The sequence below is a fragment of the Parambassis ranga genome, chromosome 20 (genome assembly GCF_900634625.1).
Source record: "Parambassis ranga chromosome 20, fParRan2.1, whole genome shotgun sequence".
Taxonomy (NCBI): domain Eukaryota; kingdom Metazoa; phylum Chordata; class Actinopteri; family Ambassidae; genus Parambassis; species Parambassis ranga.
Window position 1 is genome coordinate 2,175,015 of NC_041040.1, and position 25,621 is coordinate 2,200,635.

The window sequence follows — 25,621 nt, forward strand, 5'->3', positions numbered from 1 at the left end:
ATCAATATGTTCAGCCTGAGGTCGGATCTTTTGTAGAGTGTACGTAAATAAAAGTACTGCCGACCTTTCAAAGAGAAACACAGACCTGGTAGCAAATCTTTCTGCCAGAGTCACATTGAATCATCAGTAATCTGCATGATGCGGCTTGTTCCCATTTGTTTTATTATACTGTCTGTGTGCATGTCAGTGCTGGACCTGGTTGTTTGAGGAGTTCTTAGGTTTCCATGAACAGGTTCTCACAGGACTGATAGAAGCTGATTTAATGTCACTCTGACGTCACTGCACTCTGTTACAGTGAGGTGTGTATGCACATTTTTTCAGACTTTGGCTTGCAGTGTTACAGTCTGAGCCTTTTTCCTAATAAGTCCCGTCTGTTCTGTTTGATCCTGACTGCAGCGGTGTGCTAAAGCATGGTGGGAATTATGGGATATTGGTGCTTTTCCCGGGAATAATGCGTAGAGCAGACGAGGCAGTGACAACACACACAAATGAAAGAGTGGATGCGACACATAATATGATGCACGGCAACAGAAAACAACCTCACATGTACAGCAGGAATGTATAGATCCTGCAGGAAGCATGCCACTACCCATCAGGAGAGCTTGTGGATGGAGAAGGTTTCTGAAGTTCATCAAAGAAAAAAGGACTACCTCACTTCTCCTGGCAGCAGATCTGGTTGGTTGTTACTTTGAGTATGCTGCCATCTGTTGGTATAAAGGTGCTATCTCTGCTTCCAACTCCTAAACTGCAGGACTGACATCACAGCACCAAACAGGGACGTCAGATCACTTTATGAACCTCAACAGCTGACTGAAGGGCCACATTTACACTCAACAAAAATATAAACGCAACACTTTTGTTTTTGCTCCCATGTTTCATGAGATGGACTTGAAGATCTAAACTTCATTCCAGATACACAATATTACCATTCCTCTCAAACATTGTTCACAAATCTGTCTTAATGTGTGATAGTGAGCACTTCTGCTTTGCTGAGATAATCCATCCCACCTCACAGGTGTGCCACATCAAGATGCTGATCTGACATCATGATTAGTGCACAGGTGTACCTCAAACTGCCCACAATAAAAGGCCACCCTGAAATGTGCAGTTTTGTCTCACAGCAAAATGCCACAGATGCCAAAAGCATTGAGGGAGCGTGCAATTGGCATGCTGACAGCAGGAATGTCAACCAGATCTGTTGCTCGTGCACAAACTGTCAGAAACCGTCTCAGGGAAGCTCAACTGCATGCTCGTCGTCCTCATCGGGGTCTTAACCTGACTCCAGATCGTCGCCGTAACAGACTTGAGTGGGCAAATGCTCACATTCGATGGCGTCTAGCACGTTGGAGAGGTGTTCTCTTCACGGATGAATCTCGGTTTACATTGTTCAGGGCAGATGGCAGACAGCGTGTGTGGCGTCGTGTGGGTGAGCGCTTTGCTGATGTCAATGTTGTGGATCGAGTGGCCCATGGTGGTGGTGGGGTCATGGTATGGGCAGGCATCTGTTATGGACGAAGAACACAGGTGCATTTTATTGATGGCATTTTGAGATCCTGAGGCCCATTGTTGTGCCATACATCCATGAACATCACCTCATGTTTCAGCAAGATAATGCACGGCCCCATGTTGCAAGGATCTGTACACAATTCTTGGAAGCTGAAAATGTCCCAGTTCTTGCATGGCCAGCATACTCACCGGACATGTCACCCATTGAACATGTTTGGGATGTGCTTGACCGGCGTATACGACAGCGTGCACCAGTTCCCACTAATATCCAGCAACTTCGCACAGCCATTGAAGAGGAGTGGACCAACATTCCACAGGCCACAATAGACAATCTGATAAACTCTATGCGAAGATGTGTTGCACTGCATGAGGCAAATGGTGGTCACACCAGATACTGACTGGTTCTGAGTCCCCAGACCGCCAATAAAGCAGAAACAAAATGCACATTTCAGGGTGGCCTTTTATTGTGGGCAGTTTGAGGTACACCTGTGCACTAATCATGATGTCAGATCAGCATCTTGATGTGGCACACCTGTGAGGTGGGATGGATTATCTCAGCAAAGCAGAAGTGCTCACTATCACACATTTAGACAGATTTGTGAACAATGTTTGAGAGGAATGGTAATATTGTGTATCTGGAATGAAGTTTAGATCTTCAAGTCCATCTCATGAAACATGGGAGCAAAAACAAAAGTGTTGCGTTTATATTTTTGTTGAGTGTATAAATTGCATACAATGAGTGTTTTGTGACCAAAATATACTGTTAATATACTGAAATGGCAATAAACGTACCCTGATCAATCACTGCAGCAGTCGAAGCAGGTCTTAAGTGTTTGGTCTGGGAAAAAAAGAGAACTGAGAGGAACATACAAACACATTAGGTTTATCTGGCGAGCTTGCACATTTAATTTAGCTAAGGTCAGCTTACTCACCAGCAAATATCGCTCTTTGATGAAATGACAACATCAAGGAAAGACTCTGGAAAGAGCTGGCTGTGACATCCAGACATCCAGGCCACTGTCTCAGACACAAAAGATGCACACATTCCCAGTTACTTTAAATTGAAGTTTGAATATTTTTAAAAATGTCTTTTTCATAAAAACATTACAAACCTTTTTGTGTATCCATCTTTTCTTCATCGCCATTCACAAAAGTGAAAAGTGTTTGAAATGAAATATCGCAGAAAGTTTGTCGTGGAAAAGTCAAATTTGTCAAAGATCAACATTATTCTTCACTTTGATTTTAAGGTAAAGAGCACAAAGTAACGGCGACGCTGGCTGACACGGCTGCCTTATAAAAACCTTCTTACCTTCTGTAGACTTCTCCAGGAGGAACACATAATGCATCAACACTGAGAGCTGGTGTATTAAACTACACAACATGGTGCTCTCAAAGATAGCTTTACAAGGCATGTGTGTGAGCAGGAAAAGCAAAAAAAAATAAAGTAATAAAGTCAGGCACAGAGGCCACGACAGACTGAGGAGGACAGAGACCAGAGGCCCACTTCATTAAGAAGGTTCAGGAAACGGCATCTATAGTAGTTGGACTCTGGCAAGACCAGAGCAGCGGTGTGGGAGTGTTTTTGCTTGAAATGTTAAGGAGGAAGTATTTAAATATTCTTAATGGATGAAATATTGCCACTAAAAAAATAAATCAAGAACCCTACCATAACGGGACAGGGTGAGGAAGAGAGAGGGGATAGAGCGAAAGGCACACGGGCCGAGAGCACAGCTTTAATCACATTTTAAAACATCAACAAGATCATTAATATATAAGAGAACCAGAGAAAAGTTGTTGAAAATAAAAGATTTTGCAAAGCCGCCAAGAAAAACCCAAGGGTTAAAAAATAAAACTTCTATCCTACTGTTTTTGTTGATTTGCTTGCTTGTAGATCAGACTAAAAATATAATAAAATGCTTATTGCCTCTTTTATTGATTATTTCCATAACTCATCATCAGGCCTACTGGTAAAGATGTCTATGCCAAACATAGACAGTATGGAGAAGTGTTGTCTGTGAGCCTTATGGAATTCCACAAAATAAACGGGCCAGCATCCAACAGCACATTAACAGAGAACACTTCAGTGACTAAACTTTAGGCTGTTATATTATAACGCAGCGTTAAGAATATGTACTATTGTAAAACTAGAATTGGTGTTAAAACACAGAAGTAACTCATTTGCAATTCAAAGGTTACAATTAGGGCATCACTAACCTTTAGGAGAGCTTCAGCTTGGACTGACTCAGTCTGTGTGTCCAAATGACCAAAGCTTCTGTCCAGGAGTCCAACTTGCTTCATGCCAGCTCCACTCTGAAAAGCCACTAATGTGTGAACTGTGTGCACAATTTAACGGCTTGAACTGAAACCCCCGCACTAACGGAGCAGCGCCTCCTGTGGCAGTTTTAACCTCATAAACTTACAGGGTTATGGACATTTTAAATTCTCAAAAAAAGGGGACAGTTATGATATGAGAGGGGAGAGAAAGGGGTTATAGACTGATGTAGGTTACTATCCAGACCGTTTAGGACACTATTGTTTAACCCTATTCAACTAATAAAGGTTTCACACATTCTACAATTTTTAACCTCTGTAGCACAGTCTAGCATAAAAATACAGTATTAAAGTTTAAGTTAACTCACCTAAAACATGCAGGCTTATACAATATTGAGAACTGACTTACATTATCCCTTACTATTGAATCAAAGTGTCGTGGCTTATTTAATCCTAATAATTTCTTTCATCAGCGAACAGTAATTTATTCCCAAAACCTGGAATAATGTGTGAATATAAACCCTGTGGACTTTATGAACCATGCTGCTGTGTGTACGCCACATCCTCTCTGTTCAATTCATGTCATCTTTAAGTTTAATTCACCATTTGACTTAATTGAAACAGGGCATTACGTAACGTACAGAGGCAGCATCAGGCCAATTAGCCTGACAAGCTAACACACCTGACAACAATGAAGCAGGGATGATTAGCATCAGCAGCTAACGTAGCTCGCAATGAAGGCATCACTAACCTTAAAGCAGAGTGTCAGCTTCTCTTTGGAGTTTGGACCGAATGGTTCTGACCCACACACACCGCGGAGCTCCCGCGTCTCATGTCCTCACGTGCGGTACAGAGAACCCCGCCAACCTGCGTGAAGCTGGTGGAAGCCAAAACGTCTAGGTACCGGCTACATGTAAAATGTCAAAGAGTCTTACTGTTAGCATCACAGGGAACGCTGCCAGCTCCACTGAAACGTCACTAACAGCGCGAACTATCAGCACGATTTGACGGAAACACCGACACCACCTACAGAACACCACCTCCTGTGAGGGAGGCGCACAGCCGATGCTAATTTACTCATTAGCATCAGAGCCAGCCGCAGCAACACGATGACGTCATCTACGTAAAATACGTCCAACTTCCGGGACTAAAAATACAACAAGGGAAATGAAACAAAATAAATCATTCGTTATTGATCTTACCATCAGGTGTAACGGTTAGGAAAATAAGAAAATTTAAAATAATAATAATAACAATTATTATTATTATTATTTAAAATGCAATAAAAATGAAACAAAATCATGAAATAACATTTTATACAATAGCCAATGATAGCCTATACATCTCATTACTTCACATTACTTCACAGCCTGTTTTTATACATTTAAAAGTATCAAAGACTTCCTTAAACCTTATGTTACGAGGGCAACAGTGGTTCTGTGTTACCCTAATTAATTAATTTGCATTTTCATAAATATGCTTTGTTATGTCTATAATCCGACCTGTCCTGCGTCTACCCCTCGCCCGGTAGATAGCTGGGACAGGCTCCATAATTCTTCAGTATACTACAGCTGCAGCTGATGGTGATGTAGGTAGATCCTTCATTCATTTGGGAAGTTCTGTGTCTCTGGATGTTTGACACTGCCTCAGGGAGAAGCCAGAGATGGCAGATATAGAGATCCAGATGGCAGAGGAAAAAAGCTCCTTATGCTGAATCCCAGGTATTATCAAGTTTTGTGTGTGTGTTAGTCATATATATACAGTTTGGTTACATGGTGAAAACAAAGAATATGTTTATTATCTTAACTAAATGAGAAAATCCAGAGGAGAAGATGTATCAGAAGGCAACATCATCTCAGTGTCAGCAGTCAAAGATGATCTGGAGCTGCAGGAACTGCCTGAAACCTGAGGCTCCCCAGTTTATACTTCTGATGTACATCCATGACTGACTATTGACTATTGATTGAATCATTGGCCAACAGTGCTCACATCGCTGATTTGTTGTACTATAGCAAATGACCATTACACGTGGGGTTCCACAGGGATCCATCTTGGGTCTCCATTTCTTTAATTTATCTGTCCTTCTTTTAAATAATACAAAACAGCAAAGTATCCTAAAATAACTAAGCAACTCATGCCACAGGAATATGGTTTCATAATATTCTAGTCAAAAAAAAGAAAAAAGGACTGCTCACTTTAACTCACATTAACCTCTTTTTAGTCACTTTCTAAAACAACACGCCCATTGCACATAAATAATGATGTATTGCAACAAGCTCAAATGTGAGTGTGTCACCTAGAAATGTACAAACCTTGCAGGAGGCCTATCTCATCAGGAAAAGATTACTGATGTCTTCAGTGGGCCTTGTTCATTCTGTCTTTGATTATGTTGCCACCTGGTGGTAGAAAAGTATTTGTTAAGTATTGTTTGTTAAAACTTCAGGACTTACATCAATGCAGTTTACGGGACATCAGACAGACAACATCGTGTCTGACCCAGAGAAGAGTTAATGCTTCAACAACATCACTGGTTGTGTGTAAATCTAATGTCTCTGTACTTTCAAACATGTTCATTCTGATGTTTATAATCCCAGATTTATGATTTTTTCAGGTTTATGTGTTTGCATATGACACAAACAAAAATGTACACAGACTGCTTAATGCCAGATAGTTTATTTGAGTATACTTGGATTACAGTGAGTATATATGGATTATAGTAGATTATTAAATCAATAGACACACACTAAAAGTACTTGACACCATGCACAGTTTGAGCTGGTCTGTTTCAAGTTGTAAGGGTGGAAATCTTTACAGCTCCTGTCTACTAGATCTATAACTGATGGTTGTTTTCATGATTGATTGGTTGTCCATCATTTATCAATCAATGTGGTAAATTTTTATGTCTTCAAAATGTTGCTGTTGTCAATTCCAAACTTCCAGTGAACTTAACAATTGTTGCAGCATCAGATCACACAATGAGGATTTAGATGATACATTTGTGCATTTGTTGGCACAGAAAAGCAAACTTTCCAATAAATGATCTGCCCAGTTTGACACTCTGAGCTCAGCGGCACCTCACACTGACTTCATCACCCTTCATTAAACTTTTTAAATGCTTAATGTACAGATAACAGAGCAGGAAAATGAAGGCCCACGAACACACAGACTGGCCGGCTGTCCACATACTTTTGTCTACATAGTGTATGTAGATACCTATGCTGGTAGGTAGGTACTTTATTCATTGTAAGGTTCCTGTATTCCTGAATCATTGGGTTTTTTAGGACACAGCCTCAGAGAGAAGCCAGAGATGGCATCTGGCTGCTTTCTGACTGCAGAAGGAGAAGGCAGGGTGATGATTCTCTTCAGATAGCAGAGTTGCCTGGAGAAAAACAGCAGACAATGAAGTGATACTTAACAATAAACACCAGGTACTATTAAGTTTTAAAGGTGTGTGTGGTACTGAACTGGGTGGTGTCATAGCTGTAGAACTGGCAGATAGAATCCTCAGTGCAGCTCTTCTGACATTCTGCAGCATTGGTCAGAAGAAAAGACCGAATGTCTAAATCTTGGAATTCGACTCCGACACGAGGCTCCTTAATCCAGCCTGTGAGCAGAGGAGCAGAGTGAGGCTACAGAAACACAGTCCAAATGTGAACACCTCTGTGTTTGTTAAATGAACACAACAGATCTGGTTTGTAGTACATACTGTTGTTCTGCTGGCAGTAGTGTACTGGTACCCCAGATGTGACTCCAGGCTGTGAGACTTTGTTGGGCATTTGTACTGGATTGTTCTTCAAGTAACATTTCAATTCTCCACTGTGAACAGTGCACACACAAGCAGACATTTCAAGTTATGCAGTGTTTCATTGTCCCTGTGTTCAGTACCAGTCAGCACTCTACCTGGAGTAGGTGAAGTGGGTGCATCGTGGATGAGCAGAACAGAAGGCCAGACACTGTTCAGGAGAGGCAGCAACAGGAGCCTCGATGTCATCACCTGGGAGGTTAACGTTAGGAAACAGTGTGCCCTCACATGCTGTACAAAAAAAGCAGTACAGTCAGAAAAACACACAACAGCCTGCAGTTTGTTGTCTTCAGTGTGATTGATTACCTGTGTCAAACTCAGGAGAACTTCGTATCTTCTGGGAAAATCCAGATATCCTAACAGAATTTGCTCTAACATAAAGTGGCCGTGGTACTGACAGCCTGTATTTCAGGGAGCACATGTACCTGATCCTTTCATTTTCAAAGGATCTGTCTAGGAAAGTGAAGAACTGACAGTAAGGGTCATTTGTGCAGGCTCTCTGACAATCCTCCAAGTTTGCTGCGAAGAAGCTTTTGTAGGTATCAGATTGGTAATCCGTGTCTTGATAAACCTGTGGCACACAAGGTTCTGGCAGACAAAGGGCACAACAAAGAAAAGAAGAGATTGTCAGCACACATCATAAGTAATGGTTTTCATGATTGTTGTGACAGATGGATGCCTACCTGGGTCTGGGTTGCAGGCTTTAAGGGAAAAGCCTGACGTGAAACCCTTCTTTGGAACCTGATTGTCGGGCCTCCCAGAGGCAGAGTACTTGAGGAAGCAATAGAAAAACCTAATGGAGAGAAAGGTTATTTATTTTTATTTGTGTCTTTGCTTTAACATAGTATACAGTGGTCATAAACCGTGCAGAATATATGCACTCAGTCTCTGTGTTTTGTGGAAGTTTTAGATTTTTTGCATTAAAGTAACAGTTGATAGTGTCAGTTGTGTACCTGCCATCAACAACGCTGTTTGGTCGAATGAAGCTGAAGAACTGACATGAAGGATGCTGGGTGCACAAGTACTGACAGTGCCGAGCATCAGGAGATAGCAGGACTGTGATGTCATTGCCTTGGAATTCCCAGTTGTTCAGGAGATCCCGATTACACCCTGATGAAGAAGAAGCAGCAGACACATTTAGTCATACATATACAGTTATACATGGTATAAACAAAGAAGTGTTTTACCTTGACCAAAGGTGAGACCACAGAACCCGAGCAGACACATCAGAATCAAACAGCCTCCCATCCTCTCAGCTTTGAAGAATCTTCAATCACAACAGCAGGCAAAGATGTCGGTCTGCAGCAGCAGGAACTGAAGCACTGCACTGAGGCTGCCCAATTTATACATCTGACCTTGCCTAGTTGTTTGGATCCATACCAAACAACCAGGCAAGTCATAGTTCCTGGTTGGTGTTCCATATCAACAAGTTATTTAGCTGGAATTTCTTCCTGATAGTTTGTATACTTTACTGCAGTTTAAGGTGCTTAAGGTTTGTCCCTGAAGTGGTGTGGGAAAAGACAAAGACGTTCATTGTAATTTGTTAGAAAGATTTGTCTAATCAGAAACATCATTTGATTTACTCAGTTTAAGATTATATACATATCATTGATTATTCTTTGCTACATATGGCATGTGCGGACACAAAAAATGTGACAGACATTTACACAATCTGTTTATTGCCAAATCATTTATTTGATTATATGTGGATTACACTGATTATATATGGATTACATTGAGTATATATGGATTACATTGAGTATATATGGATTACAGTGATTATATATGGATTATAGTAGATTAAACAATCAATAGACACACATATTGGTCGGCTGTCCACATACTTCTGTCTACATAGTGTATGTAGATACCTATGCTGGTAGGTAGGTACTTTATTCATTGTAAGGTTCCTGTATTCCTGAATCACTGGGTTTTTTAGGACACAGTCTCAGAGAGAAGCCAGAGATGGCATCTGGCTGCTTTCTGACTGTAGAAGGAGAAGGCAGGGTGTTGATTCTCTTCAGATAGCAGAGTTGCCTGGAGAAAAACAGCAGACAATGAAGTGATACTTAACAATAAACACCAGGTACTATTAAGTTTTAAAGGTGTGTGTGTGTGGTACTGAACTGGGTGGTGTCATAGCTGTAGAACTGGCAGATAGGATCCTCAGTGCAGCTTCTCTGACATTCTGCAGCATTGGTCAGAAGAAAAGATCGAATGTCTAATTCTTGGAATTCGACTCCGACACGAGGCTCCTTAATCCAGCCTGTGAGCAGAGGAGCAGAGTGAGGCTACAGAAACACAGTCCAAATGTAAACACCTCTGTGTTTGTTAAATGAACACAACAGATCTGGTTTGTAGTACATACTGTTGTTCTGCTGGCAGTAGTGTACTGGTACCCCAGATGTGACTCCAGTTGATGAGTCTTTGCGGGGCATTTGTACTGGATTGTTCTTCAAGTAACATCTAAAATCTCCACTGTGAACAGTGCACACACAAGCAGACATTTCAAGTATGTCTTCACTCTGATAAAGCAGTTATGCTGTGTTTCATTGTCCCTGTGTTCAGTAACAGTCAGCACTCTACCTGGTGTAGGAGAAGTGGGTGCATCGTGGATGAGCAGAACAGAAGGCCAGACACTGTTCAGGAGAGGCAGCAGCATGAGTCTCGAAGTCATCACCTGGGAGGTGAACGTTAGGAAACAGTGTGCCCTCACATGCTGTACAAAAAAAGCAGTACAGTCAGAAAAACACACAACAGCCTGCAGTTTGTTGTCTTCAGTGTGATTGATTACCTGTGTCAAACTCAGGAGAACTTTGTATCTTCTGGGAAAATCCAGATATCCTAACAGAATTTGCTCTAACATAAAGTGGCCGTGGTACTGACAGCCTGTATTTCAGGTAGCACATGTATCTGATGTTTTCACTTCCAAAGGATCTGTCTAGGAAAGTGAAGAACTGACAGTAAGGGTCATTTGTGCAGGCTCTCTGACAATCCTCCAAGTTTGCTGCGAAGAAGCTTTTGTAGGTATCAGATTGGAAGTCCGTGTCTTGATAAACCTGTGGCAGACAAGGTTCTGGCAGACAAAGGGCACAACAAAGAAAAGAAGAGATTGTCAGCACACATCATTAGTAATGGTTTTCATGATGGTTGTAACAGATGGATGCCTACCTGGGTCTGGGTTGCAGGCTTTAAGGGAAAAGCCTGAAGTGAGACCCTTCTGTGGAACTTGACTGTCGGGCCTCCCAGAGGTAGTGTACTTGAGGAAGCAATGGAAAAACCTAATGGAGAGAGAAGGGCAGATGTTATTTGCATTTGTATTATTGCACATATTATATAGTAGTCAATAGAAAAGTCTAAATGGTTTACAAACTCTCAAGCACCACATCATATATTAATAACCATCAACACTAACATCATGGACATTGATAATGCAGCCAGAAATGCTCTGATGAATCTGATCAACAAGGCACGATCCAATACCACACAGCTGCACTCAGTCTGATTGTTTTGTGGAAGTTTTAGATTTTTTTGTATTAAAGTAACAGTTGATAGTTTCAGTTGTGTACCTGCCATCAACAACGCTGTTTGGTCGAATGAAGGTGAAGAACTGACATGAAGGATGCTGGGTGCACAAGTACTGACAGTGCCGAGCATCAGGAGATAGCTGGACAGTAATGTCTGAACCTGCCAAAATCCAGTTGTTCAGAAGATCCCGATTACACCCTGAAGAAGAAGAAGCAGCAGACACTTTTAGTCATACATATACAGTTATACATGGTATAAACAAAGAAGTGTTTTACCTTGACCAAAGGTGAGACCGCAGAAGCCGAGCAGACACATCAGAATCAAACAGCCTCCCATCCTCTCAGCTTTGAAGAATCTTCAATCACAACAGCAGGCAAAGACGTCGGTCTGCAGCTGCAGGAACTGCCTGAAACACTGCACTGAGGCTGCCCAATTTATACGTCTGACGTATATGCATGACTTACGACCCAGTCTGACAATGATCACATGGCTGATTTGTTGCACAACAGGATCCATACTAAAGAATCAGGCTTGACAGGAACGTGTCTTTATGTTAGTAAGCCATAAGGAAAGCTGCCAATTTTTCTCCTTCATCATCTGAGCTAAGAATGCTCATGAGTTTGATAGATAGCTCAGCTGACAGGAGTTTGACAATTTAATACTTTTGTTGACAGCAGGCTAAGGAATGTTTGAAAGTACCAGGACGTGTTAAACTAGTAATTAATGAAACTACCACCTGCATAAGAAGAGAGTTGTTGTAGAGACGGGTTTACTGTGATGTATTTTCCCTAGCTTAGTGTCTGTAGCCTCAAGGTAGGAACTAAATGACAAAGCAAAACTAATATTAAGAGACACTTACAAAATTCAATTTTATTTATATAGCATATTTTACAATCAAAATTGTCTCAAAGCACTTTACAGAGACTCAGAGCCTGAACCCCCTTAAGAGCACTGTGGCAAGGAAAAACTACCTTTTAGAGGAAGAAACCTTGAGCAGGACCCAGCTCATAAGGAAAACATGGAAAACATGTAAGAGAAGAGATACCTGTCCCACCACCACAGCCCCCCTATAGTCTCAGTCGTTAGACACACCAGACACAGTCAGTCAGACCAAAACAGGTAAGTATGGAACAATTGTTTAGGAGTTCGTCACAGACCTGCCCACTGAGGTCCTTCACCACATATAAACCATGTTTCCCCACCAAACAGAACTGATGAAGCTGCTTGAATGAGCAGCAAAACTGTCATGTACAAGGATTTTGGTGATTTCATTTCTTGTGTATTGTGTGTGCTTTACTGCCCTCCTGTGTCGGAGGGTCTTCCTTAGTTCAGGTTGGCGGGCATGGCTTGGCATCAGCGGGAGGCGGACTCCGTGTTCCTGGTTTCCTGCTGGCAGACTTCTTAAGCCAGAGATGGACTCACCTGCGACGCTGGTTTGTTTCCTCATGCGGTAACGTTCTCGCCGCTCTTTCCATGCCGAAACAGTTTCTAGTTCCTCAGGCAGATCAAACTGTTGGATTAATTCGTTGTCTTCTCGTTTTCAGGAACAAACCTCAGACACGCACTCCTCCAGCCAGCCAGCCAGCCAGCCTGTTTTCACGTCAAGCTACTGTCCTGCCAGCATTTACCAAACCTTTGGAAATAACCTTTTGTTCTTCATTTAACCTTTCAAACGACCTTTCAGGTGTCCTGCTTTTGGGTCCTTTAACCAAACCTAACAGAAACGTCTTCAAGAAAACTAGTCCACATGCCTTCTTTGCTTCAACGTCCTTGACGAATATGACCTGGACAACTGAGAATATTCACCGACATCCTGCTGTGTAATGTAACTCTTTTACATTGACTTTTTCTATTTAACTGATGAATATGAAATTTGCCAACAATGGTTCTGTGTAACCATCTAACCTTCAAATAAATGGTGAGTGATAGAAGAGCTTCCTTTAGTTTAACACCTGTGGATAGTGTATCTTAAAGTCAGAGAGCACATGTGTGGACACAAAGAATGAAGTATTACACACAGGCTGCTGCAAGATTCTTCATTTGATTGAAATAGGAATTACAGTGATTACATATAGATCACAGTGATTATAAATGGATTATAGTCATAATATATTGATTAGTGATAATCAGTGATAATATTTGGATTGGAGTAAAACATTTCTAGACATGCTGGTCTGTTTTGATTTGATTTTTTTAGGTTTAAATCTTATTGCTGCTGTCAACTACATCTGCAGCTGACTGTTATGTAGGTTTGTAGGTATTTTATTCATTTGGAAGTTCCTGTGTCTTTGGTTGTTTGGTTGCATCACTGGATTTTTGACACTCTCTGAGGGAGAAGCCAGAGATGGCGCGATCGTGTTTTCTGACTGCTGGAGGAGAAGGCAATGTGATGTATCTCTTCAGATAGCAGAGTCTCCAAGAGAAAAAAAACAGCAGACCATCATGTGACTCCTAATTCTGAATTTCAGGTATTATCAAGTTTGTGTGTGTTACTGAACTGGTCAGTGGTGTAGCTGTAGTACTGGCAGATGGGATTGTCTAACATTCCTTAGCGTTGTCCAGAAGAAAATACCGAATGTCGTTATATGGGAAATCTACTCCGACATGAACCTCCTTCCTCCAGCCTAACAGCAGAGGAGCAGAGTGAGACCACAAAAACATAATAGCACAAATAACAATCCTCTGTATTTTGTTGCCTTATTTGTTAAATGAACACAACAGATTTGGTTTGTAGTGCATACTGTTGCTCAGCTGGCAGTAGTGTACTGGTATCCCAGATGTGATTCCAGTTGCTGAATCTTTGTGCGGGAATTGTCCGAGACGGTTCTTTAAGAAACATCTAAACTCACGACTGTGAACACAAAGGAGGGACTAACATTTAAAGTGTTTCTTCACAATGTTTCATTGTTCAGTAGCAGTCAGCACTCTACCTGTTGTAGGAGAAGTGGGTGCATCGTGGATGAGCAGAACAGAGGGCCAGACACTGTTCAGGAGAGGCAGCAGCAAGTATCTCAAAGTCATCACCTGGGAGGTCAATGTTTGGAAGCAGTGAGCCCTCACACTCTGTGAAGAAGAAGCAGGACAATGAGAAAACACACTAACAGACTGCAGTCTGTTGACTACAAAATGATTGTTTGATTGCCTGTGTTAAAGTCTGGAGAACTTTGTATTCTTTGGGAAAATCTGGATACTCTAGCAGCATTAGCCACGACCTGGTGTGGTCGTGGTATCGACCAGCTGTACTTCAGCTGGCATGCATGCCTGCTATTTTCATTTGAATAGTGTCTATCTAGGTAAGTAAAGAACTGACTGTAAGGGTCATTGGTGCAGGCTCTCTGACAATCGTTCAAGTCTGCTGCGAAGAAGGATCTGTAGTCACCATACAGGAATTCCACACCTTCATAAACTTGTGACAGACAAGGTTCTGGCAGATAAACAACAAAACAGAGTTAACAAGAGTTCCAGCACACATCAGTAGTAACTGTTATCAATAGGGTTTTAATAGTTGGATGCCTTACCTGGGTCTGCAGGCCCACAAAAGGACACAGGACACAAAAAATGTGACAGACATTTACACAATCTGTTTATTGCCAAATCATTTATTTGATTATATGTGAATTACACTGATTATATATGGATTACACTGATTTTATATGGATTACAGTGATTATATATGGATTACACTGATTATATATGGATTACAGTAGATTAAAAAATCAACAGACACACACTATGTGAAAAAAGTTTCGTAGACACCATGCACAGTTTGAGCTGGTCTGTTTTTAGTTGTAAGGGTTTAGTTCTACTAGATCTAATAACTGATGGTTGTTTTCATGATTGATTAGTTATCCATAAATCATCAATCAACATATTCAATTTATGGATGAACCAGTAGTTGATGTCTTCAAAATGTTGCTGTTGTCAATTCCAAACTTCCAGTGAACTTAATAACTGTTGCAGCGTTGTTGCACACAATGAGGATTTAGATGATAAATTTGTGCATGTGTTGGCACAGAAAAGAAAACTTGCCAATAAATGATCTGCCCAGTTTGACACTCTGAGCTCAGCGGCACCTCACACTGACCTCATCACCCTTCATTAAACTTTTTAAATGCTTAATGTACAGATAACAGAGCAGGAAAATGAAGGCCCACGAACACACAGACTGGTCGGCTGTCCACATACTTTTGTCTACATAGTGTATGTAGATACCTATGCTGGTAGGTAGGTACTTTATTCATTGTAAGGTTCCTGTATTCCTGAATCACTGGGTTTTTTAGGACACAGCCTCAGAGAGAAGCCAGAGATGGCATCTGGCTGCTTTCTGATTCCAGAAGGAGAAGGCAGGGTGATGATTCTCTTCAGATAGCAGAGTTGCCTGGAGAAAAACAGCAGACAATGAAGTGATACTTAACAATAAACACCAGGTACTATTACGTTTTAAAGGTGTGTGTGTGTGGTACTGAACTGGGTGGTGTCATAGCTGTAGAACTGGCAGATAGAATCCTCAGTGCAGCTCTTCTGACATTCTGCAGCATTGGTCAGAAGAAAAGATCGAATGTCTAATTCTTGGAATTCGACTCCGACACGAGGCTCCTTAATCCAGCCTGTGAGCAGAGGAGCAGAGTGAGGCTACAGAAACACAGTCCAAATGTAAACACCTCTGTGTTTGTTAAATGAACACAACAGATCTGGTTTGTAGTACATACTGTTGTTCTGCTGGCAGTAGTGTACTGGTACCCCAGATGTGACTCCAGTTGATGAGTCTTTGCGGGGCATTTGTACTGGATTGTTCTTCAAGTAACATCTAAAATCTCCACTGTGAACAGTGCACACACAAGCAGACATTTCAAGTATGTCTTCACTCTGATAAAGCAGTTATGCTGTGTTTCATTGTCCCTGTGCTCAGTACCAGTCAGCACTCTACCTGGTGTAGGAGAAGTGGGTGCATCGTGGATGAGCAGAACAGAAGGCCAGACACTGTTCAGGAGAGGCAGCAACAGGAGCCTCGAAGTCATCACCTGGGAGGTGAACGTTAGGAAACAGTGTGCCCTCACATGCTGTACAAAAAAAGCAGTACAGTCAGAAAAACACACAACAGCCTGCAGTTTGTTGTCTTCAGTGTGATTGATTACCTGTGTCAAACTCAGGAGAACTTCGTATCTTCTGGGAAAATCCAGATATCCTAACAGAATTTGCTCTAACATAAAGTGGCCGTGGTACTGACAGCCTGTATTTCAGGTAGCACATGTACCTGATGTTTTCACTTCCAAAGGATCTGTCTAGGAAAGTGAAGAACTGACAGTAAGGGTCATTTGTGCAGGCTCTCTGACAATCCTCCAAGTTTGCTGCGAAGAAGCTTTTGTAGGTATCAGATTGGAAGTCTGTGTCTTGATAAACCAGTGGCAGACAAGGTTCTGGCAGACAAAGGGCACAACAAAGAAAAGAAGAGATTGTCAGCACACATCATAAGTAATGGTTTTCATGATTGTTGTAACAGATGGATGCCTACCTGGGTCTGGGTTGCAGGCTTTAAGGGAAAAGCCTGAAGTGAAACCCTTCTTTGGAACCTGATTGTCGGGCCTCCCAGAGGCAGAGTTCTTGAGGAAGCAATGGAAAAACCTAATGGAGAGAAAGGTTATTTATTTTTATTTGTGTCTTTGCTTTAACATAGTATACAGTGGTCATAAACCATGCAGAATATATTCACTCAGTCTCTGTGTTTTGTGGAAGTTTTAGATTTTTTGCATTAAAGTAACAGTTGATAGTTTCAGTTGTGTACCTGCCATCAACAACGCTGTTTGGTCGAATGAAGCTGAAGAACTGACATGAAGGATACTGGGTGCACAAGTACTGACAGTGCCGAGCATCAGGAGATAGCTGGACTGTGATGTCATTGCCTTGGAATTCCCAGTTGTTCAGGAGATCCCGATTACACCCTGATGAAGAAGAAGCAGCAGACACATTTAGTCATACATATACAGTTATACATGGTATAAACAAAGAAGTGTTTTACCTTGACCAAAGGTGAGACCGCAGAACCCGAGCAGACACATCAGAATCAAACAGCCTCCCATCCTCTCAGCTTTGAAGAATCTTCAATCACAACAGCAGGCAAAGACGTCGGTCTGCAGCTGCAGGAACTGAAGCACTGCACTGAGGCTGCCCAATTTATACATCTGACCTTGCCTGGTTGTTTGGCTCCATACCAAACAATCTGACAAGTCATAGTTCCTGGTTGGTGTTCCATATCAACAAGTTATTTAGCTGGAATTTCTTCCTGATAGTTTGTATACTTTACTGCAGTTTAAGGTGCTTAAGGTTTGTCCCTGAAGTCGTGTGGGAAAAGACAAAGACGTTCATTTGTACTTCTGTATCCGTGCTTCTAAAAAAACAGTAAGATATGCTGTACATCCTGTTTGATGCTTCAGTGAAACACAGATGGTCCCAGCAGCAGTAATTTGTTAGAAAGATTTGTCTAATCTGAAACATCATTTGATTTACTCAGTTTAAGATTATATACACCCCTCCGTGGACCGCCACCTTACTGTGGTAGAGGGGTTTGAGTGCCCAGATGATCCTAGGAGCTATGTTGTCGGGGGCTTAATGCCCCCAGCAGGGTCTCCCAAGGCAAACAGGTCCTGGGTGATGGGCCAGACTAAGAGCGGTCCAAATACCCCTTATGATGGAAAGAAGAACAAGGACCGTGACGTCGCCCGGTATGGCGCAGCCGGGGCCCCACCCTGGAGCCAGGCCCGGGGTTGGGGCTCGAATGCGAGCGCCTGGTGGCCGGGCCTTTCCCCACGGGGCCCGGCCGGGCTTAGCCCGAAGGAGCGACGTGGGGCCGACCTCCCATGGGCCCACCACCGGTGGGAGGAACCGTAAGGGGCCGGTGCAGAGTGGATTGGGTGGCAGTCGAAGGCGGGGGCCTCGGCGACCTGATCACTGGACACAGAAACTGGCTCTGGGGACATGGAATGTCACCTCGCTGGGGGGGAAGGAGCCTGAGCTTGTGCGGGAGGCTGAGCGGTACCGACTAGATATAGTCGGGCTCGCCTCCACGCACAGCTCGGGTTCTGGAACCCAACTCCTTGAGAGGGGTTGGACTCTCTTCTACTCTGGAGTTGCCCATGGTGAGAGGCGGCGGGCTGGTGTGGGCTTGCTTATAGCCCCACAGCTTAGCTGCCATGTGTTGGAGTTTTCCCCAGTATGTGAGAGGGTCGCCTCCCTGCGCCTTCGGGTTGGGGAGAGGTCTCTCACTGTGGTTTCGGCGTATGCGCCGAACAGCTGTGTAGAGTACTTGACCTTCTTACAGTCTCTGGGAGGGGTGCTGGATGGCACCCCAACCGGGGACTCTGTCATCTTGCTGGGAGACTTCAACGCCCACGTGGGCAGTGACAGTAACACCTGGAGAGGCGTGATTGGGAGGAACGGCCTCCCCGATCTGAACCCGAGTGGTGTTTTGTTATTGGACTTCTGTGCTGGGCATGGTTTGTCCATAACGAACACCATGTTCGAGCACAAGGTTGTTCATCGGTGCACCTGGCACCAGGACACCCTAGGCCGGAGGTCAATGATCGATTTTGTAATCGTGTCAGCTGACCTTCGGCCTTGTGTTTTGGACACTCAGGTGAAGAGAGGGGCTGAGCTGTCAACTGATCACTACCTGGTGGTGAGTTGGATCCGTTGGCGGGGGAAGAGGCTGGACAGGCCCGGCAGGCCCAAACGTACTGTGCGGGTCTGTTGGGAGCGTTTGGCCGAACCCGCCGCTAAGGAGATCTTCAACTCCCACCTCCGGGAGAGCTTCACCCAGATTCCGAGGGAGGCTGGAGACATTGAGTCGGAGTGGACCATGTTTTCCACCTCCATTGTCGATGCAGCTGTCCAAAGCTGCGGCCGCAAGGCCTCTGGTGCCTGTCGTGGCGGCAATCCCCGGACCCGGTGGTGGACACCGGAGGTCAGGGATGCCTTCAAGCTGAAGAAAGAGTCCTATCGGGCCTGGTTGGCTTGTGGGACTCCTGAGGCAGCTGCTAGGTATCGGCAGGCCAAGCGTGCTGCAGCGAAGGCAGTTGTAGAGGCAAAAACTCGGGCCTGGGAGGAGTTTGGGGAGGCCATGGAGGAGGACTATCGGTCAGCCTCAAAGAGATTCTGGCAAACCGTCCGGCGCCTCAGGAGGGGGAAGCAGTACTCTGCCAACACTGTATTCAGTGGGGGTGGGGAGCTGTTGACCTCGACTGAGGGGGTGGTTGGACGGTGGAAAGAGTACTTTGAGGGTCTCCTCAATCCCACCAACACGCCTTCTATTATGGAAGCGGAGGCTGATGACTCAGTGGTGGACTCGTTCATCACCTGTGCTGAAGTTGCCGAGGTAGTCAAAAAGCTCCCCGGTGGCAAGGCACCGGGGGTGGATGAGATTCGCCCTGGGTACCTTAAGTCTCTGGATGTTGTGGGGCTGTCTTGGTTGACACGCCTCTGCAACATCGCGTGGCAATCGGGGGCAGTGCCGCTGGACTGGCAGACCGGGGTGGTGGTCCCTCTTTTTAAAAAGGGGGACCGGAGGGTGTGCTCCAACTACAGGGGGATCACACTCCTCAGCCTCCCTGGGAAAGTCTACGCCAGGGTACTGGAGAGGAGAATTAGACCCATAGTCGAACCTCGGATTAAGGAGGAGCAATGTGGTTTTCGTCCTGGCCGTGGAACGCTGGACCAGCTCTATACCCTCCGCAGGGTGCTGGAGGGTTCATGGGAGTTCGCCCAACCAGTCCACATGTGTTTTGTGGACTTGGAGAAGGCGTTCGACCGTGTCCCTCGCGGCATCTTGTGGGAGGTGCTCTGGGAGTATGGGGTCCGTGGCCCTCTGCTGAGGGCTGTTAGGTCCCTGTATGACCGGAGCAGGAGTCTGGTTCGCATTGCCGGCAGTAAGTCAGACCTGTTCCCAGTGCATGTTGGACTCCGGCAGGGCTGCCCTTTGTCACCGGTTCTGTTCATAATTTTTATGTACAGAATTTCTAGGCGCAGCGAGGGACCGGAGGGGATCTGGTTCGGGAACCATAGGATTTCATCTCTGCTTTTTGCGGATGATGTTGTCCTGTTGGCTTCATCGAGCCGGGACCTCCAGTGTGCACTGGGACGGTTTGCAGCCGAGTGTGAAGCGGCTGGGATGAGAATCAGCACCTCCAAGTCTGAGGCCATGGTTCTCGACCGGAAAAAGGTAGTTTGTCCTCTCTGGGTTGGAGGAGAGCTCCTGCCCCAAGTGGAGGAGTTTGTGTATCTCGGGGTCTCGTTCACGAGTGAGGGAAAAATGGAGCGGGAGATTGACAGACGGATCGGTGCAGCTTCCGCAGTAATGCGGTCGCTGTACCGGTCTGTTGTGGTGAAGAAGGAGCTGAGCCGGAAGGCGAAGCTCTCGATTTACCGGTCAATCTACGTTCCTACCCTCACCTATGGTCATGAGCTTTGGGTAGTGACCGAAAGAATGAGATCGCGAATACAGGCGGCCGAAATGAGTTTCCTTCAAAGGGTGGCTGGGCGCTCCCTTAGAGATAGGGTGAGAAGCTCAGTCACCCGAGAGGAGCTCGGAGTAGAGCCGCTGCTCCTCCACATCGAGAGGAGCCAGCTGAGGTGGCTCGGGCATCTGGTTCGGATGCCTCCTGGACGCCTCCCTGGGGAGGTGTTCCGGGCATGTCCCACTGGGAGGAGGCCCCGGGGAAGACCCAGGACGCGGTGGAGAGACTATGTCTCTCGGCTGGCCTGGGAACGCCTCGGGATTCCCCCAGAGGAGCTGGAGGAAGTGTCTGGTGAGAGGGAAGTCTGGGTGTCCCTGCTTAGACTGCTGCCCCCGCGACCCGGCCCCGGATAAGCGGTGGAAGATGGATGGATGGATGGATGGAAGATTATATACATATCATTGATTATTCTTTGCTACATATGGCATGTGCGGACACAAAAAATGTGACAGACATTTACACAATTTGTTTAATGCCAAATCATTTATTTGATTATATGTGAATTACATTGAGTATATATGGATTACAGTGATTATATATGGATTATAGTAGATTAATAAATCAATAGACACACACTATGTGAAAAAAGTTTCGTAGACACCATGCACAGTTTGAGCTGGTCTGTTTTTAGTTGTAAGGGTTTAGTTCTACTAGATCTAATAACTGATGGTTGTTTTCATGATTGATTAGTTATCCATAAATCATCAATCAACATATTCAATTTATGGATAAACCAGTTGTTGATGTCTTCAAAATGTTGCTGTTGTCAATTCCAAACTTCTAGTGAACTTAATAACTGTTGCAGCGTCAGAGCACACAATGAGGATTTAGATGATACATTTGTGCATTTGTTGGCACAGAAAAGAAAACTTTCCAATAAATGATCTGCCCAGTTTGACACTCTGAGCTCAGCGGCACCTCACACTGACCTCATCACCCTTCATTAAACTTTTTAAATGCTTAATGTACAGATAACAGAGCAGGAAAATGAAGGCCCACGAACACACAGACTGGCCGGCTGTCCACATACTTTTGTCTACATAGTGTATGTAGATACCTATGCTGGTAGGTAGGTACTTTATTCATTGTAAGGTTCCTGTATTCCTGAATCATTGGGTTTTTTAGGACACAGCCTCAGAGAGAAGCCAGAGATGGCATCTGGCTGCTTTCTGACTGCAGAAGGAGAAGGCAGGGTGATGATTCTCTTCAGATAGCAGAGTTGCCTGGAGAAAAACAGCAGACAATGAAGTGATACTTAACAATAAACACCAGGTACTATTAAGTTTTAAAGGTGTGTGTGTGGTACTGAACTGGGTGGTGTCATAGCTGTAGAACTGGCAGATAGAATCCTCAGTGCAGCTTCTCTGACATTCTGCAGCATTGGTCAGGAGAAAAGACCGAATGTCTAAATCTTGGAATTCGACTCCGACACGAGGCTCCTTAATCCAGCCTGTGAGCAGAGGAGCAGAGTGAGGCTACAGAAACACAGTCCAAATGTGAACACCTCTGTGTTTGTTAAATGAACACAACAGATTTGGTTTGTAGTACATACTGTTGTTCTGCTGGCAGTAGTGTACTGGTACCCCAGATGTGACTCCAGTTCCTGAGATTTTGTTGGGCATTTGCACTGGATTGTTCTTCAAGTAACATCTAAAATCTCCACTGTGAACAGTGCACACACAAGCAGACATTTCAAGTATGTCTTCACTCTGATAAAGCAGTTATGCTGTGTTTCATTGTCCTTGTGTTCAGTAACAGTCAGCACTCTACCTGGTGTAGGTGAAGTGGGTGCATCGTGGATGAGCAGAACAGAAGGCCAGACACTGTTCAGTAGAGGCAGCAGCATGAGCCTCGATGTCATCACCTGGGAGGTGAATGTTAGGAAACAGTGTGCCCTCACACGCTGTACAAAAAAAGCAGTACAGTCAGAAAAACACACAACAGCCTGCAGTTTGTTGTCTTCAGTGTGATTGATTACCTGTGTCAAACTCAGGAGAACTTCGTATCTTCTGGGAAAATCCAGATATCCTAACAGAATTTGCTCTAACATAAAGTGGCCGTGGTACTGACAGCCTGTATTTCAGATAGCACATGTACCTGATGTTTTCACTTCCAAAGGATCTGTCTAGGAAAGTGAAGAACTGACAGTAAGGGTCATTTGTGCAGGCTCTCTGACAATCCTCCAAGTTTGCTGCGAAGAAGCTTTTGTAGGTTTCATATGGGAATTCCGTGTCTTGATAAACCAGTGGCTGACAAGGTTCTGGCAGATAAAGGGCACAACAAAGAAAAGAAGAGATTGTCAGCACACATCATAAGTAGTGGTTTTCATGATGGTTCTAACAGATGGATGCCTACCTGGGTCTGGGTTGCAGGCTTTAAGGGAAAAGCCTGAAGTGAGACCCTTCTTTGGAACCTGATTGTCGGGCCTCCCAGAGGCAGAGTACTTGAGGAAGCAATGGAAAAACCTAATGGAGAGAAAGGTTATTTATTTTTATTTGTGTCTTTGCTTTAACATAGTATAGAGTGGTCATAAACCGTGCAGAATATATGCACTCAGTCTCTGTGTTTTGTGGAAGTTTTAGATTTTTTGCATTAAAGTAACAGTTGATAGTTTCAGTTGTGTACCTGCCATCAACAACGCTGTTTGGTCGAACGAAGGTGAAGAACTGACATGAAGGATACTGGGTGCACAAGTACTGACAGTGCCGAGCATCAGGAGATTGCAGGGCTGTAATGTCATTGCCTGGGAAATCCCAGTTGTTCAGAAGATCCCGATTACACCCTGATGAAGAAGAAGCAGCAGACACATTTAGTCATACATATACAGTTATACATGATATGAACAAAGAAGTGTTTTACCTTGACCAAAGGTGAGACCGCAGAAGCCGAGCAGACACATCAGAATCAAACAGCCTCCCATCCTCTCAGCTTTGAAGAATCTTCAATCACAACAGCAGGCAAAGACGTCGGTCTGCAGCTGCAGGAACTGAAGCACTGCACTGAGGCTGCCCAATTTATACATCTGACGAAGATGCATGACTTACAATTGAGAATTCAGTCTGACAATTATCACAGCATGACTGATTTGTTGCTTGATAGGATCCAAACCAAACAATCAGGCAAGTGTAGTGCAAGGTACAAATGTTGGAAACAAAGATCAAGAAGATAATATGTTCATATTTACATGTAAGGAACCTTCTACTTGACAGCTGTTGCATTTGGTACTATCATACGGCAACAGCATAAAATGGAATTACCCTTCCATTAAATGGAAGGGTAATTTGTTCTTTTTTAAAGCTGTTGTAAAGGGTAATAAAAAAGACAAATATTTAGGGTTAAACAGCAAAGGAGCTGAACATAAACGTCATGTCCAACGTCTGCAGATGAAAAACCAACCGTTACCATCAGTGTCATGATCCTTGTTCTCTTGTTTGTGTTTCTGTTCAATCCTGTGTTCAGTTATCTTTTTCCTTGTAGTTGTAGGGTTGGTGTTTGTGTTACTCTGGGTTTTTGTTTAGTTCTTAGTGTATCTTGGTGTCCTTAGTGGTGTTTGTCTTGTGCTTCTTTGTGTGATTACCTGCCCTGTCCTCATGTGTCTCACCTGTGTCTGATTGTCTCCCTCTGTATATCTGGTGTGTCTTCCTTTGTCTCGTTGCCAGTTTGTTCTTGTTGCGGTAGGTTTTCTTACTTTGTGCTTATGGGATTTGTGTGCTGTCAACCACACCAAGCCTTACCAGCTTTCACCAACGGTACTGTATATACTGTATAGCACTGACATGGGAAATGTGCCACTTTTAAAGTCAACTAATGATTCCACAGAGCACTCTCTCATTAGAAGTTGCTGCTTTCCATAATCTGGAAACATGAAAGTCAACAAGTAGAGGGGCCCAAAATGGAGCCTTGGGGAAGTCCAAGGTTAATTTCTGTCAGCTCAGACATGTAGTTACCTAGAGACAAAACGTTTTTCCTTTACATAGGAATTAAAGCAGTTAAAACAGATTTCTGTGCCAGAAAGTTCCTCCCAGTTTTTTAATGGACCTCTAAGACCCAGCAGGTCTAAGACTAAAGCTCCTCCACCGTCTGTGTTTAAAACAGGTGTCATTTTTAAATGATCTAACCTAAAATAATTGTTTCTGACTTGTCCAGATTATTTTTATTAAGGCTTTATAACTGCAATTTTCAGGGCCTGTTGGAAGATATGTAACAGAAGAGATCAGATCTGAGGCGATGACATTTGACAAGGTTGTTTTTTTCACATCATAGTTCCTTGTTGGTGTTCCATATCTACATGTTATTTAGCTGGAATTTCTTCCTGGTATTGTCTTCATTTTACTGCAGTTTAAGGTGCTAAAAGGCAGTGGGGACAGAGTTCATTTGTAGGTTAGAATTAGACTCACTCTACAGCCTTTTTAATGCCCCAGTTAAACAATGATGGCCGCAGCAGCAGGAGTTTGTTAGAAAGAGTTGCCTGAATGTAATAACAGATCAAATAATCTGATCAAAGTCCAACATGCAGTATTATCTGCTGAATATGAAATAATACAAAAGTTCTGTAATGGAATTTCACATTGCGAAGGAGTAGATATATGAAAGGTTAAAAAGGCTTTTATTTGATAGACTTGGCCATAATTTCATTTATTTCATTACTGCAATGAACTCTCATTAAACTGACATTCTTTTAAGTTTCACTGGCTTTTCATCAATAAGAGACCTTACAGTTATATAATGTATGATATATATAATAATGGATCATTACAGAAATTTCAAAAATTCTTTGCTGAAAATGGGAGGTTTGATATGTGGCCAATTGTCAATAGAAGCTTGATGACTGCAATGAACCATATGAAAACATGAAAGAAAATAGAATATATTCTTCATCAGTTTCAGGAAGTTCAAGTCAATTTTATTTAATTTTATCTTCTATACACCCAGAGCTGTAAACCCGGGGGAAACCCAGAAGGGTTTTTTTCAGCTCATACTTCCTGGTTGGCGTTCCATCTCTACATTT

The 25,621-nt window shown here is 43.6% G+C and overlaps 3 protein-coding genes and 2 long non-coding RNA genes across 5 annotated transcripts; all 5 read right to left on the reverse strand.

Annotated features, from left to right (window-relative positions):
- Positions 1 to 1,464: 1,464 nt before the first annotated feature.
- On the reverse strand, positions 1,465 to 2,748 carry LOC114453259 (uncharacterized). Its single transcript, XR_003672425.1, has 4 exons — positions 2,619 to 2,748; positions 2,439 to 2,523; positions 2,299 to 2,361; positions 1,465 to 1,502 (listed from the first exon to the last, which is right to left on the reverse strand). It is a non-coding gene; the product is annotated as an uncharacterized LOC114453259 (long non-coding RNA).
- A 245-nt stretch (positions 2,749 to 2,993) lies between these two features.
- LOC114453260 (uncharacterized) lies at positions 2,994 to 4,621 on the reverse strand. Its single transcript, XR_003672426.1, has 3 exons — positions 4,529 to 4,621; positions 3,721 to 3,816; positions 2,994 to 3,403 (listed from the first exon to the last, which is right to left on the reverse strand). It is a non-coding gene; the product is annotated as an uncharacterized LOC114453260 (long non-coding RNA).
- Positions 4,622 to 6,880: 2,259 nt separating this feature from the next.
- LOC114453258 (coagulation factor XI-like) lies at positions 6,881 to 8,869 on the reverse strand. Its single transcript, XM_028433065.1, has 8 exons — positions 8,767 to 8,869; positions 8,533 to 8,689; positions 8,263 to 8,372; positions 7,886 to 8,167; positions 7,678 to 7,810; positions 7,484 to 7,593; positions 7,243 to 7,381; positions 6,881 to 7,156 (listed from the first exon to the last, which is right to left on the reverse strand). Exons 1-8 carry the CDS (start codon positions 8,825 to 8,827, stop codon positions 7,012 to 7,014), a joined length of 1,137 nt encoding a protein of 378 aa, XP_028288866.1. The 5' UTR covers positions 8,828 to 8,869; the 3' UTR covers positions 6,881 to 7,011.
- Positions 8,870 to 9,376: 507 nt separating this feature from the next.
- LOC114453549 (uncharacterized) lies at positions 9,377 to 17,264 on the reverse strand. Its single transcript, XM_028433502.1, has 20 exons — positions 17,124 to 17,264; positions 16,890 to 17,046; positions 16,620 to 16,729; positions 16,243 to 16,524; positions 16,035 to 16,167; positions 15,817 to 15,926; positions 15,576 to 15,714; positions 15,346 to 15,485; positions 14,626 to 14,631; positions 14,418 to 14,531; positions 14,038 to 14,170; positions 13,849 to 13,958; positions 13,651 to 13,731; positions 11,149 to 11,305; positions 10,751 to 10,860; positions 10,374 to 10,655; positions 10,166 to 10,298; positions 9,948 to 10,057; positions 9,707 to 9,845; positions 9,377 to 9,616 (listed from the first exon to the last, which is right to left on the reverse strand). The coding sequence occupies exons 1-20, from the start codon at positions 17,182 to 17,184 to the stop codon at positions 9,472 to 9,474; spliced, it is 2,652 nt and encodes an 883-aa protein (XP_028289303.1). The 5' UTR covers positions 17,185 to 17,264; the 3' UTR covers positions 9,377 to 9,471.
- A 3,857-nt stretch (positions 17,265 to 21,121) lies between these two features.
- LOC114453257 (coagulation factor XI-like) lies at positions 21,122 to 23,621 on the reverse strand. Its single transcript, XM_028433064.1, has 8 exons — positions 23,473 to 23,621; positions 23,239 to 23,395; positions 22,969 to 23,078; positions 22,592 to 22,873; positions 22,384 to 22,516; positions 22,166 to 22,275; positions 21,925 to 22,063; positions 21,122 to 21,836 (listed from the first exon to the last, which is right to left on the reverse strand). Exons 1-8 carry the CDS (start codon positions 23,531 to 23,533, stop codon positions 21,692 to 21,694), a joined length of 1,137 nt encoding a protein of 378 aa, XP_028288865.1. The 5' UTR covers positions 23,534 to 23,621; the 3' UTR covers positions 21,122 to 21,691.
- Between the last annotated feature and the right edge of the window lie 2,000 nt (positions 23,622 to 25,621).

What these genes read in the sequence shown, in the direction of transcription:
- LOC114453549 (XM_028433502.1), bottom strand. Translation starts at nt 17,184, where the DNA reads ATGGGAGGCTGTTTGATTCTGATGTGTCTGCTCGGGTTCTGCGGTCTC. An exon ending in TTCTCCTGAGTTTGACACAG is followed by an intron (nt 16,168 to 16,242) that starts GTAATCAATCAC and finishes TTTTTTGTACAG; the next exon opens with CATGTGAGGGCACACTGTTT. An exon ending in TCTGGACAACGCTAAGGAAT is followed by an intron (nt 11,306 to 13,650) that starts GTTAGACAATCC and finishes CTTCTTCTTCAG; the next exon opens with GGTGTAATCGGGATCTTCTG.
- LOC114453257 (XM_028433064.1), bottom strand. Translation starts at nt 23,533, where the DNA reads ATGGGAGGCTGTTTGATTCTGATGTGTCTGCTCGGCTTCTGCGGTCTC. An exon ending in AACAGCGTTGTTGATGGCAG is followed by an intron (nt 23,079 to 23,238) that starts GTACACAACTGA and finishes TCTCTCCATTAG; the next exon opens with GTTTTTCCATTGCTTCCTCA. An exon ending in ACCCACTTCACCTACACCAG is followed by an intron (nt 22,276 to 22,383) that starts GTAGAGTGCTGA and finishes CACTGTTCACAG; the next exon opens with TGGAGATTTTAGATGTTACT.
- LOC114453258 (XM_028433065.1), bottom strand. Translation starts at nt 8,827, where the DNA reads ATGGGAGGCTGTTTGATTCTGATGTGTCTGCTCGGGTTCTGTGGTCTC. An exon ending in ACCCACTTCACCTACTCCAG is followed by an intron (nt 7,594 to 7,677) that starts GTAGAGTGCTGA and finishes CACTGTTCACAG; the next exon opens with TGGAGAATTGAAATGTTACT. An exon ending in TACAGCTATGACACCACCCA is followed by an intron (nt 7,157 to 7,242) that starts GTTCAGTACCAC and finishes GTTTTTCTCCAG; the next exon opens with GCAACTCTGCTATCTGAAGA.